The sequence below is a fragment of the Lytechinus variegatus genome, chromosome 6 (genome assembly GCF_018143015.1).
Source record: "Lytechinus variegatus isolate NC3 chromosome 6, Lvar_3.0, whole genome shotgun sequence".
Taxonomy (NCBI): domain Eukaryota; kingdom Metazoa; phylum Echinodermata; class Echinoidea; order Temnopleuroida; family Toxopneustidae; genus Lytechinus; species Lytechinus variegatus.
Genome location: NC_054745.1, coordinates 42,172,331 through 42,188,269, shown reverse-complemented (window position 1 = coordinate 42,188,269; position 15,939 = coordinate 42,172,331). Strand labels below are relative to the sequence as shown.

Here is a 15,939-nt window from a genome sequence, read left to right as displayed (position 1 = left end):
TACGTGCGTGCAGACATGCCAACCGTTCCCTTTTTTAGAGTATTTGTTCCTCTTTTTTGCTATGAATACACCAATACTTTTTTGCATGATTTATTACTTTTTTAAAAAAAATTCCAATCATGGAGTATGTATTATACACAGCATGTGACACTATAGTCTGACTATCCCGGACCAGTAAAATCACTGTCGGGCCAGTAAAGTTGTTGCATGAAAAGATCAAGTCCGTAAATTCTTGCCTATGAGCACATGTTCAAAATGGTGAATTATCAAGTTTTCAAGTAGAGTCATTTTACATGTTTTATTACCGATCTCACTACAACAGGCTGGCAGTTGCTGTGTTGAGATAATTTTTAAAAAATACCCTTTTTTGTCAAAAAATCCTTTTTTTCTTTTCTTAGAATACCTTTTTTTGCTGTAGAGAGTTGGCAGGTCTGTAAATGTGATAATATAGATACATTGTATATTGAGTTTTTGTCTCACCTGCGAAGCAAAGTGAGACTATAGGCGCCGCTTTTCCGACGGCGACGGCGGCGGCGGCGGCGTCAACATCAAATCTTAACCTGAGGTTAAGTTTTTGAAATGACATCATAACTTAGAAAGTATATGGACCTAGTTAATAAAACTTGGCCATAAGGTTAATCAAGTATTACTGAACATCCTATTAGAGTTTCATGTCACATGACCAAGGTCAATGGTCATTTAGGGTCAATGAACTTAGACCATGTTGGAGGAATCAACATCGAAATCTTAACCTGAGGTTAAGTTTTTGAAATGTCATCATAACTTAGAAAATATATGGACCTAGTTCATGAAACTTGGACATAAGGTTAATCAAGTATCAATGAACATCCTGCATGAGTTTCACGTCACATGACCAAGGTCAAAGGTCATTTAGGGTCAATGAACTTTGGACGAATTGGGGATATCTGTTGAATTCCCATCATAACTTTGAAAGTTTATGGATCTGATTCATGAAACTTGGACATAATAGTAATCAAGCATCACTGAACATTTTGTGCAAGTTTCAGGTCACATGATCAAGGTCAAAGGTCATTTAGGGTCAATGAACTTTGGCCGAATTGGGGATATCTGTTGAATTCCCATCATAACTTTGAAAGTTTATGGATCTGATTCATGAAACTTGGACATAATAGTAATCAAGCATCACTGAACATTTTGTGCAAGTTTCAGGTCTCATGATTAAGGTCAAAGGTCTTTTAGGGTCAATGAACTTTGGCCGAATCGGGGGTATCTATTGAATTACCATCATAACTTTGAAAGTTTATTGGTCTAGTTCGTTAAACTTGGACATTAGAGTAACCAAGTATCACTGAACATCCTGTACGTGTTTCAGGTCACATGTCCAAGGTCAATGAACTTTAGCCGAATTGGGTGTATCTGTTGAATTACCATCATAACTTTGAAAGTTTATGGATCTGATTCATGAAACTTGTACATAAGAGTAATCAAGTATCACTGAACATCCTGTTCCAGTTTCAGGTCACATGATCAAGGTCAAAGGTCATGTAAGGTCAATGAACTTTGGCCATGTTGGGGTTTTTTGTTGAATAACCATATCTCTGTAAGTTTATTGGTCTAGTTCATAAAAAGAGGACATAAGAGTAACCATGTATCACTGAACATCTTGTGCGAGTTAGAGTAGTATGCAAAGTCAGCACTGCTGCTATATTGAACCGCGTGATGCAGGTGAGACGGCCAGAGGCATTCCACTTGTTCAGATATTATAGATACATGTACTGTAAATGTCTGTGACCAATATTTAAACTTTGTCATCTACAACTTGACCCTTGGTTCGAACATCCTACCTCTACATCAACCTACTGTACTACATTTTTACTCACTCAGTGTATGGATCTTTACAAAAATATGCTTATTTCACTCTCTTTTGAGAGAACAAAATCATTGATGATTTGGAAGTCCTGACAGCGTTAACTTCACTGAGTACACTGCAAAAACCCCGGTGTTGATTTAACACTATATGTCCAAAGTATTGAAACAACACCATTTTGGAATCAAACTGATGCTTTTTTAAAAACTAATTGGTGTTGTATAAACACCTATCTGATGTTAGACTAATACCCGAACCGGTGTTGTAAACACTTTTCTGGTGTGGGCATATATAGATTCCAGGCTGGTGTTAAATCAACACCGTAGTTTTGGCAGTGTAGTTGATGTTATTTAGCGATGCTTGAAAAAAATTACAATTGCATGCAATGATTGATATTTCAAGCTACATGTAGTAATAGTTCATCACTTTATTCTACATACATATCGTTTAAAGCAAAGTCTTGAATAAGTACAAACGTAGAAGAAAGGTCACCCAAGACATCTCTTAGTAAACAGAACAAGCACGGCATACATAAATCAAATAACAAAATGACATATTAACAGGAATTGTAAATATAAAAAAAACCTCATAGAAATGAAGAGACAAAAAGCTAAAGCAATTAAGAAAAGGAGGGACAATGAAGGAATGAAAAAATGGTACACACAAAAGTGAAATAAATGAAATGAGTGTGATTTCCAGGAAGATCAACCCCTCTATTAAGGTCTTAATAATGATAATTACTTGACTCTGCTGCTTTTGATCAGGGTAATGCGTTGCTATTGCGTAATGATGCTAATTGCACGTTATTTGGTTTTATTGCCATGAGTGACCCTGTATAATAATGACTGGATGGTATGCTTCAATGAAATAGTTTCCATTCAAGAAGATGCTAAATTAAAGAGATGATATTGCTTTGATGAATCGAGTACAGAATACTGAAAAAAATCAAAAGTACATTTGGACATTCATACGTATGTCTTATATTTAGAATTCCATTGTAACTGTCATTTCTTTTGCTGAAAGCATCATGGAATGAAAAAAAAAATGAAGATTATTACACGTATTGCAATTATGAGAAGCTACTCAGGATATCATCATCAATGAATGAATAGAGAAGTAGAAGATAGTAATAATCACAAACCACCTGCCAAATTGATGAAAATCTTTTCAAAGAACATCCCAAGGTTCTCCGTATTTTCATGGCTTCTTTGATGATTACGTAGATGCATCTATTAATTCATTCAAGTGAGGTTTTGTTTGGTAATAATCACATGGTGTGTTTATCAAACTTAAGAAATTATCAACACCTTCCTTTGGCAAGGTGTCGTGATGTAGTGGATCTGACTCTCGCCTTGCAATCAGAGGGTTGTGTTTTCAAATCCCACCGCGGCCTAGCGCTCCTTGGCAAGGTGTCAATTCACAATTTTCCACTCTCCACCCAGGTGTTAAATAGTTACCTGGTATAGGATGCAAAGGCCTATGATAATTGCAATGTAAAGAAGAAGAAACAAAAGAGGAGACATAATTTTGTTTTGGATTTTGTTTTGGTTTGCTTGTCAGATTTTTCCTCAGGGGAAAATGTGTCCCCCTCCCTTTTGGAAAATCCTGGATCCGCCCCTGGGTACAGTACACATACATGTATTTCAGGGTGGAAAAGTAAAATAGGAAGAAGAGAGAGAGAGGTGGATATTTAAAGAGAGAAAAAAGGGTGTTGATAACATGATACTGAATACAGAGGTGGAAATTGGTATTAGTGTTAGAGGCCAAATGAGCAATCACATGTAATGAAGGTTTTGACGATGTTTATTAACCTCGATTCAATGCTGTATTCCATTGGGAAATAACTGGCAGGCTCAGATGAAGATTGTTATTGCTTTTCTAATGACCCATTCTATTACATCCAATCTTCACTATACACGTTTCTACAGACCTTTTTAAAGGTGTGCTCTGGTCTGGAAATATTTATATTTAAATAAATATAGTAAAATTCATGAAGCAAAATGCTGAAAATTTTATCAACATTGGACAACAAATAACAAAGTTATTGAATTTTAAAGTTTAGCAATATTTTGTGAAAAGTTATATGCATGCCATCATGAATATTCATTAGATGGGCTAATGATGTCACATCCCCAATTTTTTTTAATCATGTTATTACATGTAGTTATAAGTTGTGGAAGAGGTTGAAGGTACATGGGTCACACATAGTGTACCATCGACCTCTGTTCCAATTGATCATACCACCATGTAAACCTTCAAACATCATCCAAAATCATAATTGTTTAAAAAAATTTCATACATCATGTGTAAATAATGTGTCTTCCTTATATAATGAAATAAGTTGCAGCAATGAATGCATTAAATCAGCTGTCAATCCCATTTTTTTCAGTTCTTGGTAGAAAAATTTGTAGAAGCCTATTTTCATATAATAAAGTAAAAAAGAACAAGTGAGGATATGACATCATCAATTTGCTCATTGAATATTCATGAAGACATGCCGAGAACTGTTTCACCTGAATAATGCAAAATTCTGTAACTTTGTCATTCCTTTTCCGATTTTTATCAAATTTTCAGTGTTTTGTTTGTTTGATTTTTCTTTATCTGTTTAAAGAGAAATTCCAGTAGTTGCAGTAAACGCTGATTTCATGAGAAAGACTGTTAAACCAGACTTAATTGTCAGAATATCATCGAAGATCTAGATCTGGTACATTTACATAAACTGAACTTTGAGCTGTGAAGAACATGGTAGGCCTCAAAGGTGATTGGACTTATTTTAAACAAATGACTGGTGATCCTTGGTTAGGAATTAAATCAACACCAATGAAAATATGGTGTGTATACTTCACCATAAGAAAGGATCACCAGTCTATTAGACACACTTTATGAAACACATCAGGGGACCGTTGCAGAAAGAGTTGCAATCAATCGCAACTCAAAAAATCATGCGCAACTTGATTTTCAACCAATCAACAGCGCGCATTTGGGACTTGCGATTGATTTTTTTACTTGCGTTTAAACGCAACTCTTTCTGCAACGGGCCCTGGACTAATCCATGGTTTATGAAAATATCATACATTTTTCAGATTTCACCCAAATCGCCGTTATCAGTCTATTGTCAGGGGCGGATCCAGCTTTCGCCAATAGTGGGGGGGGGCCAAAAAATATTTTGATCAACATTTTTTTGATTGGCCGCTACAATCTGGCCTTTTTTTGTTGGTTTTTCAGGGGGTAGTCCTAACTGAAGACTGAAGTTTTAAGTATATGTTAGTATTTATTGCTATAAAAAATATAAGGTATCTCATGTGGTCTTAATATATAATGCGAGCGCGAAGCGCGAGCTAAAATCTTTGATATTTTATGTCCTTAGAACTGAAGATTCAGAGCAGTTTTTATAATCATGAACAAAGATAAGTATCCGACTAAACAAATTTTATCATATAGTAACGTGAAAAGTGACTCAATTAGGACTGTTTTAAGTGATTAATGAAGAGGATACAAGTATCACCAATTAAATAATGAGAGTGCGAAGCGCGAGTTCAAAATTTCTGATATTCCGACCTGAAAAAAATGAACAGTCTAAGCGCGTTTTTATTTAAATAAACAAGTTGTGTGTCTCAAACAATTAAATGCGAGCACGAAGCATGAGCTTAATTTTTTGATATACTGACATGATAAAGGAGCATTTTGACAAATTTTGGTAAGAATTTCCAAAGAGCATAGGTTTCTCACAAATCAAACAATGCGAGCGCTGCGCGCTCGCATTGAACATTTTGATACACATTAACAATTTGTGTAAATCAAACAAAATAATGAAAGCTTGATGTGCGAGCTAAAAAAATGTGTGCAAATTGATATCAGAACTGGATATATTGTATATATATTGGTTATATATTAGTGTCATTTAACCCTCTTGAATGGGATTCATTACACAGGCAATGCGAGCGCGAAGCGCGAGCGAAAATTTTTATAGAAAGTCTATTTTTTAATTCTTCCCTCACCTTTTTTTGGGTATCCTTTTGGGGTCGGGCCGGTCATTACGAGGCTGTAAATTTCCAATCATCTTACCTTTCTTTCTGTTTTTCGTAGTTTCTATCAAGGTAAAGAGTTCACTTTTTTCTGCAGGTTGTCAAAAAATAGGGGGGGGGGGGGGGCTGGGGCCGGCTCGGCCCCCTCGTGGATCCGCGCCTGATTGTGGTAACAACAAAATAGACCTTATTTTCCCAGAGAGTACAGAAGTACAGGTCCTATTCTATAATTGTACATAACTAAATTTCTAGGCAGCGATTTATATTAGTAATAATAATATATTTTTTCAAGAAGGACGAAATCCACTTGCTACATGACGTTTCACCCATTGCACGTTTATTTTTCTCAATCCTGGCCATAGTAGAGTATAAAAACACAAATATTTCAAAATCAAACCTTCTTGTTGCTGAGCCAAAGGCTTTAAATGAAGATAATATTAAACAATTACAGTTTGATTGGGTCATACCCTCTTTCATCTAATGCTGATAACATACAAATAACATCATATAAATGCTGATTGCAATTCAAATGACTTCATATCAAAGTTTGATTGCAATTAAAAAAACTTCATATCTATAAATGCTGATTGCAATGCAAATTTCATACTTAGTGCAATTCAAATGGCATATAATGCTGATTGCAATTCAAATGACATCATATCTAATTCCGATTGCTGTTCAAATGACTTCATATATCTATAAATGCTGATCGCAATGCATCATATCTTAAATGCTGATTGCTATTCAAAGAAAATCATATCTTGATTGCAATGACTGCATACTAGTATCTATCAAAATTGCAGGTTGCAATTCAAATGACTGCATATCTAATGCTGATTGCAATTAAAATGACTTCATATCTAGTGCTGATTGCAATTCAAATGACCTCATATCTAATGCTGATTGCAATTCAAATGACTTCATATCTAGTGCTGATTGCAATTCAAAGGACTTCATATCTAATGCTGATTGCAATTCAAATGACATCATATGTAATGCTGATTTAAATTCAAATGACTTCATATCTAATGCTGATTGCAATTCAAATGACTTCATACCTAATGCTGATTGCAATTCAAATGACTTCATATCTAATGCTGATTGCAATTCAAATGACATATCTAATGCTGATTGCAATTCAAGTGATTTCATATCTAATGTTGATTGAAATTAAAGTTACATCATATCTAATAATGATTGTAATTCAAATGACTTCATACCTAATGCTGATTGCAATTCGAATGACTTCATACCTAATGCTGATTGCAATTCAAATGACTTCATACCTAATGCTGATTGCAATTCAAATGGCCTCATGTCTAATGCAAGTGCTTTCATATCTAATGCTGATTGCAATTCAAATGACATCATATCTAATGCTGATTGCAATTCAAATGACATCATATCTAATGCTGATTGCAATTCAAATGACATTAAATGTATATCTAATGCTGATTGCAAATCAAATGACGTCATATCTAATGCTGATTGCAATTTAAATGACCTCATATCTAATGCTGATTGCAATTCAAGTGATTTCATATCTATTGCTGATTAAAATTAAAATTGCATCATATCTATGATTGCAATTCAAATGACTTCATACCTAATGCTGATTGCAATTTGAATGACTTCATATCTATTGCTGATTGCAATTCAAATGACTTCATATCTAATCTTGATTATAGTCCAGATGACTGAATATCTACATGTATAAATGCCAATTCAATAGATAATATGTAATGCTGAGTGCAATTCAAACAGCATCATATCTATATGACATCATGTCTAAATGTTGATTGCAATTCAAATGACATTATAAATTGTAATTCAAAATTTATTTGTTGATTGCACTTCAAAAGACTTGATCTAATGGTGATTGCAATCCAAATAACATTGCAATTTTACAAAAATGACATATCTTTTGTTACATGTAATTGCAATCCAAATGACTTCATGTCTAAAGTTGACTGCAATTCAATTATATACTTCATATCTAATAGATGTCATGCTAAAGATATTCTACCTGCACATTTTTACATGTATCTCTTTATTTTACACAGGTAGGAATCTTTCAAAATTATCAATGACATTTAGGTGTGTATTATTAGGGATTACATCTATTACAAAAAGGGTTATAATCAAACACTAATCTAAAAAATAAAACATTCATTTAAACAAATCAGAGGTGGGCATTCAGAAATGGCATTTAATTTTTTTCTGTCAATATTTTTGCAATGGGGCCCCGCGAAAAGTCTCTTCTCATCGCTGAATAAAGTTAAAGTGAAATCTGATTATCTTGCTGTATAATGGATTGGGATGAAAGAATTCTACTGAGAGATCTATGAGCTCTAAAATCAATGAAATAAAGATGGAGTTAAGATGTCTGAATGCCAAGGTCACAGTGATTAACTACATAATCTAGTTAGAGCTAGAAGGTTGTTAGACTATTGTGAATCATAAAAAACTGAGTGCTGTAAAGGATGTATGACTAAGATGGAAGTATGGGAACATTTTCTATGCAGTGGAGTATAATGATGTGTAAAAATACAAATGAATGAATTAAGCATTGCTTTTGATAATGATTAAATCAATTATTTTGTTTTAGTATCATTGTCAATTTATTTAGGATTATCAATTATTTGGAACCACGTTTCATCAGCCCTTATAATCTTTACAGTAGGAAAGAAATTGGCAATTTTCAATAAAAAAATATCTGTAATTTTTTTTAATTAAAAATATTCAATTGCAAAAAACATAATGTATCTTTTATAGACTCTGACCAAATGGAATCAAACTGATGGATATCATTTTTATATTTAATCCAAAAATTATTCAAGGGTCTACTAATTTACCTTCAAAATTTATAAATAGAAGTAGGCATACAGCTGTACACGACTTCTTTGCCCCTCTACATGTGCATTCCAAAGTTGGTTTCTTATTTGGCATTGACTAGCACGGATAGAACATGGACATAGAAAATTCTCATGTGGATTACATATTCAGGGGCCTTTTCCACACCTTTTCCAAACGTAATTTGAATATGTTGACAGATTGAATGTAAACAACTTCATCTAGTAGATTGTTTCTACAGTGTATGCGTCACAACTCTTTACAAAGTGAGAATACGCCTTGTCTCAACTTTGTACCAATGCCATTCTTCTGAATTTTTAAAATTGTGTCCATGTGCTCGCTCTGATCCTTACAATGTAAAGATTTGATCTAGACTACAAAATTCATCAATACCAATTGCTAATTTGAAGATCTGAAATTTGTACAGTCTGTGTCTCTTATAGGCAAGCGTATGCAGTTTCAGGACTCTAATGAAGAGTGATTGTTTTCTTATAATTTCAGGAGAATTCCGGTTTAATCAATCTTGAGTGGATATTTCAAATGATATCCGATGAGATCGACAAAGCTCCTAAGCACATCTATCTGGTTGACATCGTTCCAAACCTAAGGTTCCTTCTACGATGTGGGGCACTCACGGGGGATCCGGAATATGAACTCAGCAAATTCACACAGAAGGTAGGCTTTTTACATTTCATGTTTATTCTATCAGGGGAAAATGCTTGTTTACAAATTTATCCCACCACAGAAAGGCATCAATCCAGTTTGCCACTCTCCACCCAGGTGATTTATCAGTAGAATAGGGAAACCCTATAACTACCAATTGTGAGAGCTAGATAAATAGAGAGACAGAGAGAGATAGAGAGAGAACCTTGGATTTGCCAATTAATTGGATTTTATCATATTTAGCAGTAGACAAGGGAAAATGGTGCTAAATGGGATGTAGGAATCCCTGTAAATGGGAATTTTTTTATAAAATGCGCAAAAAATAGGATTTATCTATAAAACTCGCAAGGATTATTATTTTTTTGTATGTTTTTTAAAACTTTATTAAAGAGAAATAGAGCTTTATGCTTGGAAATAGGATAAAACAAAATGAAGAATAGGATTTTTTCACAATTAAGGTAGTCAGCTCTGGCAGAGAGAGAGAAAGAGAAAGAAGGAGAGGGATGATAGGGAGACAGGTTGATATCATTGGAATGCACATAATAATACTTGTATATTCAATGGATCTATGGAGGATAAAGGCAGACATCGTGATGAGAATCACATGTCAATTAACATTCCAACATCCTCACCTCACGCCACATGTTATTACATGCCATGCATTCTATGCATCAACCTAATCAAAACAGAGATGTCAACACTGTCATCTTTGACATGTACACTCTTCATGAAGAAGTGAAAAGGGGGAAAATAAATGATACATACTGGTGTACTTGTTCTTTTTAATACATGTTTCGTGCGGTATATACGCAGATGGCCTACAATCTAGATAACCATGTACATGTATTTATCTATTTTTTTTTGGAATTACCGGTACCATCAAGCGCTTAGAAACACCATGTATTAAGCGCTATATAAATAGAATGTATCATTATTATTACCTGAAAAAACAATTATAAAATGCCTTGTATTCAGAGATGTACATGTATAGGGGGGGGGTAGGAATATGTTACTACTGTATGGTAATACTTTTTTTGTTTTTACTAAAAGGGTTAACATCTCAAATTAAAATTCAAATTGATGCTTTGACAAATATTTTTTTCAAACAAACTCAAAATAAACAGGTATGCAGAGATGAGAAGGTATCAAGAATGGGGGGGGGGGGGGTTACATGTATGGAGCTTGCATAATTTGAGGATACATACATGTATCGTCTTTGGGAATGACTATTTTGAGAATAAATTAATGTATAATCTTTGGGTATGACTATTTTGACTTTGTAAAAGTTCCCAGAATGCCTTGTAAATCCTTTCCCCCTGTTTCATCAAAGTAATGTGAAATGTTTATTTCCTTCTTCATGTACACTGAGACTGTATGCTTTTCAACTATGTCTAATGTCAACTGGTTTGGAATGTTCGCTTGTTTATACAAAATGCAGGCTAGCCTGTTGTTTAAACGTTGAAACATCAACACACTGAGAATTTATAGTCAAATGCTTGCAGTGTAAAGTATGGGTCAAATAGAAAGTCTGCCGGTACATGTACTGTATGTATTAACCCTTGGGTACTGCACTGAAAAAAAATATTGTGAATGTAGCTTTAGGTTGTCAAGGAGTAGTTATAGAAAAAAGCATATTCCATATGGATTATTGAAATTTGGATTCTGGGGGTTCTTTCACAGAGAATTTAAGTTTGACTTAGTGTCGCACTTAAATTCCCAGGTGCGTCCGGTAAAGGATATCATTGCAGTGCGTGTACTACTGCATATTGTGTGTACATATCACATGCATGTGTGCATTTATGTATGGCTCTAGTCACATTTGAATGTAATTTTTGTGAAACACCCCCCTGGTTCAGAAATCAAATAGGATATAATATGCAAAGCACTGATCCCTCAACATTGTATACTGTATGAATGGACTATATCTTTGTTATCATTCTTTGGACTTTGTTGTAAAATAATGTTTACCCAAAGCAATATACAATACTACAAAATATGTTTTTTTTATCACACAGTACCCATCATACTTTGCGTTGAACCTTGCCATCCATGAAAACAAGATTCTTGAAGAAGCTAAAGCACATGGAGCTAAACACCCTGATAAGATGAAAGAAGGCGGACAGAGTGACGAAGCTGATTCATCAAGACTAGCAGTGAGTACTCAGTAGAGGGGGGAGGGTTGGGAATGGGAGGGGGGATGGAGGGGAGGTGGAGGAGGGAGGGGTGAAGGAAAGAAGGGGGTATGTGTTCCAGCACATGGAGCTAAACATCCTGATAAGATGAAAGAAGGCGGACAGAGTGATGAAGCTGATTCATCAAGACTAGCAGTAAGTAGAGAGACAGAGGGGGGGGGGGAGGGGGGGGGGGTGAAATAGAGGGTAAGGAGGGGTTGGATCACACAGAAACCTATACAACAATGTATGCATCCTAATATTGAAAGAAGGTGGACAGATTGATGAGTAGAGATGGGACAAGGAAGAAATTATTGTCTCAGCTGACAGGCAGCATAATGCACGGGGGGGGGGGGGGGCTTTATATCAAACTGAAACTTTTTTTTTCTAGTATGCAGCCCCACTCTCCTAATGAAGTTGACATTACTCTATGTTCTATATGAGATAATTTTTTTCCCAGAAGCTCGTGTAGTTGATAATCTAATTTTTTTCTTTTTTTCTTTGATGGTCCACAGAGAAGAAACGTATTGTATCAGAACAGTGTTAAGGCGTGGCTAGCATATTTCCGTAATGAACATCGGTTGGTAACAGTTGATGTCTCTTGTGGTGTGAGTGATCTCATCTGGCATAGAGTATGTGATTTCTTTGGACATGATCTGGAATGTTTGCCAAAGAAGACGGTCAATACAGTAGTTTTATTCGCTTTCAGTGAGTATTGTCATCTTCTTCGTTTCGTTTCGTTTATTTCCACAATAACAGCAAAGATAATTATTTTACAACAGAAATGTGAGTATAGAATAAATTAACAATTAGAAATATTGAAATAGTTCACAAAGGTCCAGTACACAGATATAATGTATAATTGAATTTTAGAAAGTTCAGTTTTAACTTAAATGCTAGCTGTATATTGTGGGGGAAACCTTGGAAAGCGGAGCTTGTAATTCAGGTTCCCCTTTATAACCTGTCATCATTATCATCTGCTTCTCCATCTTTATCATCATCATCGTCATCATCATCACTTTCATCATCATCATCATCATCATCATCATCATCATTATCATAACCATCATCATCATCATCATCATCATTATCATCACCATCATCATCATCGTCATTTGTTGTCGTCATCATCATCATCATCATCATTATCATCATCATCATCCCTATCATGTATTTGGTAGTTTACATGTACATGTATCTATCGTGGCTTTTGCTTATTATCATTCTTTCTCTTAGAAGCAGGTCTAGTTTTGATCATTGTCATAGATCTTCACAATGCAATGGAATGTGATTTGACTCAACTCAGTTATTTCAATTTGGTGGTGGTGCTGATTTTTACCTGATTGCTAAGAAAGCATCAATGCTTGTTTGCAAACAACCAGATGACCGACATCTTAAAGTCCTTTCCGAGGGACCTGGTAATGAAGATTAATGCCCAAGTTATCAAAGGACATTAGCGCACCAAGTGGGAATCAAACCCAGGTCACTGGAATCCGTAACCTTCACTTTACTGACTGAGCTATCACCCCTTAATAGAAGAAAATAGAAAGGAAATAAATAGTATGTTTAAATCAATAATTTTAAAAGGATAATATTCCTTTCTATTCAGCATTTACATGTAGTATCATTCATTCATCTAATCATCAAGTCTTCATTAGTACATTCTTTTAATTATGCATATTTTCGATGTGAAATAATTGCTTTGATACATTAGTTGTTAATTCTGTACATTTTTTCAGACAGAAAACAAAAAGGATTCCAAACTACCATCTATTCTGTATTTTATTCCAATGTGGATATTATTTAAAATGAGTTTGTTATTTTGTTTATATTTCTATGTTAATAGATGGGTATGACTATTCAGCAATAGATATGCAGAGATATCATATGGAGCTCATTCATCTAAAAGATGTTCTGCCAAAACCAGATATGCTACCGGTATGTATCACTTGGTCTCCAACCAGATGGTCTACTCCTGATGGGAAAGAACACAGTGTTCCACAGTGTATGCCACAGTGTGTACACAGTGTGGAACACGATGTGAAATCACCTTCACACTGTTGAATTTTGAGCATTTTAACAATGTGAATCACATATCCACATACATGTAGTCCGCCATGTGAACAGTGTGGCAGACACACTGCCTAGGTATCCACAGTGTGATAATATCATCACACTGTTGAAATTTGAGCATTTTAACAGTGTGAATCACATATCCACATAGTCGAACATGTGGACACACTGTGAACAGTCACACTGTGTCCACAGTGTGAAAATATATTCACACTGTTAAATTTGAGCATTTCAACAGTGTGAATCACATATTCACACAGTCGACCATGTGAACAGTCACACTGTCGAGGTGTCCACAGTGTGATAATATCATCACACTGCTTAATTTGAGCATTTTAACAGTGTGAATAATATTTTTCACATATTCTCAGTTTTAGGGCTAACCCATTTGATTTACATGTACTATCAAATTGGTTAATACACAAATTGTTCTTTGATCTACATTCTACTTCAAATGCCCAATCGGTCCAATTTCAACTTTGTATACTTATAATTTGTTACTTTGTCAAATTAAATTTTGACAAAGGCCACTGACAGGAGTCCCATGTGAAAAATGCAGCACAGACTTTTGGCATGGTATCTCAAACAAGAGAATATCAATTTTAATTGGTTGTTTTTACAATTCTAACGTATATTTGAGTGCTCCAGTGAGCATCAAAGACATATTTTTTAAGTTTCATAATTTTTGCCAAAACGATCCTCATCCTGTCTGAAAATGATGTAACATATCTTTATCAAACTTTAGGATGCTGCTCTCCACACACTAAGCTTACACATTGACAAAACGGCGCCCACGGCAGAATCATTCTGCGTTGACCTGACGGACACATCAATCACAAAAGACATGGAGAGGCTGGATCACTCCAAGCGAGAGGTAAGCCTTGCATAGCACCACCTTGAAGTTGCTCACATTTTATCCTCTTAAAAATTCATTCCATGGCAAATATTTATTGTCAAACATTGGTTTAAATAGGATTATATTGGAAAGTACTGTCTGCAAGTTCGATTGTCTGTAAAGTACAAATTGAAACGTTACTGCACAAACAATGATTTTTAATTATACATGTAGTATGGTCAATGAAAATAATGATATCAGAAATGTTTATTAAAAAAACATAGTAGTTGAAGTTGTACATGCAATGAAATATACAAGGACTAGACCAGTCCATGTCTAATCAATACATTAAGCTGGTCTAAATTACTGATGGTTTATTTATCCTTTTCTCATTTTTTTCTAGTTCCGGAGAGAGATGAGGTTTATTGAATGGGAAGACACGTACTTGGACAAGTAAGTATTTTGTTTTTCTGTAAAAAATATTAATTTCAGAAAAAAAAATATATATCCAAGCTTCAAATCAGTGATCTTAATCATTCTTTAATATCTTCAGGAAGAATGCTCCGTAATTTGTAGGACCAGTGGACAAATAACTCAGTCTGCTTTTCAGCGGATCCCTCCATTTCTTCAACTTTTTATCAAAAAGATCAAATAGCCTTGCAGATGTTTAATTAAGACTGTTTTACATGTTGCTCTACCCTAATTGTATACATCACAATTGTACAATTATCATTATCGTTATTGTTAACCATAAAACATTTATCTATTTCTTTTGTATGGTCAATATTGCTATAGTCCCTTGTATTTGATTGATTTGTATGGTTATTATTTCATATTTGTGTAATATGTTGAGTCGAAATGAAATAAAGGAAACTTGAAATGACCTTTCCCCCACGTTTTGGAAACTTTAGGTGTAACAGGAGAACTGGAAATTAGGATTGTGATGGGTTGTATCTTAATTCTTGGCTGCTATAACTCAAGCATTTATTTTGCTTATATAGTTTGCCACTGCATTTGTCTTTCACTACTTTGTCTTATCCTTAAATTGTATTCATGTCTAAATTTTGTTATCACACTGCTGTAAATTTGTCACATTATACAATGTACTTTAATGTCATACTACAATTAGGTTTGTGAATTTATTTTGACAATAAATGCACAAACTGCCAAAAAAAATAATGAAATGGGTCCCAGCTGTGAATAAGAATCATGCACACAGTAAATAATAATATAGGGTATTTATATTGCGCACATATCCACTTTGTTAGGTGCTCAAGGCGCTCCTATATTACCCAGCTAAGCTAGGCGTTCATAGCGCACACAGCTTTTTAAGGAATTACTTCCTACCAGTACCCATTTACGTCACCTGGGTTGAGTGCAGCATATGAAGGTAATTACGCCATGGCTGGGATTTGAACCCACGACCCTCTGTTTCAAAGTCCAAAGACTAATCCACTGGGCCACAATGCT

The 15,939-nt window shown here is 34.7% G+C and overlaps 1 protein-coding gene across 1 annotated transcript in view; it reads left to right on the top strand.

Annotated features, from left to right (window-relative positions):
- The window catches only part of LOC121417853, a 46,961-nt gene that overhangs the window by 30,487 nt on the left and 535 nt on the right, over positions 1-15,939 (top strand). The window contains exons 3-8 of the mRNA XM_041611586.1: positions 9,229-9,402; positions 11,406-11,543; positions 12,077-12,269; positions 13,408-13,499; positions 14,380-14,508; positions 14,873-14,922. Of these exons, the coding sequence (XP_041467520.1) occupies positions 9,229-9,402; positions 11,406-11,543; positions 12,077-12,269; positions 13,408-13,499; positions 14,380-14,508; positions 14,873-14,922 (776 nt within the window). The remainder of the gene's footprint in view (positions 1-9,228; positions 9,403-11,405; positions 11,544-12,076; positions 12,270-13,407; positions 13,500-14,379; positions 14,509-14,872; positions 14,923-15,939) is intronic.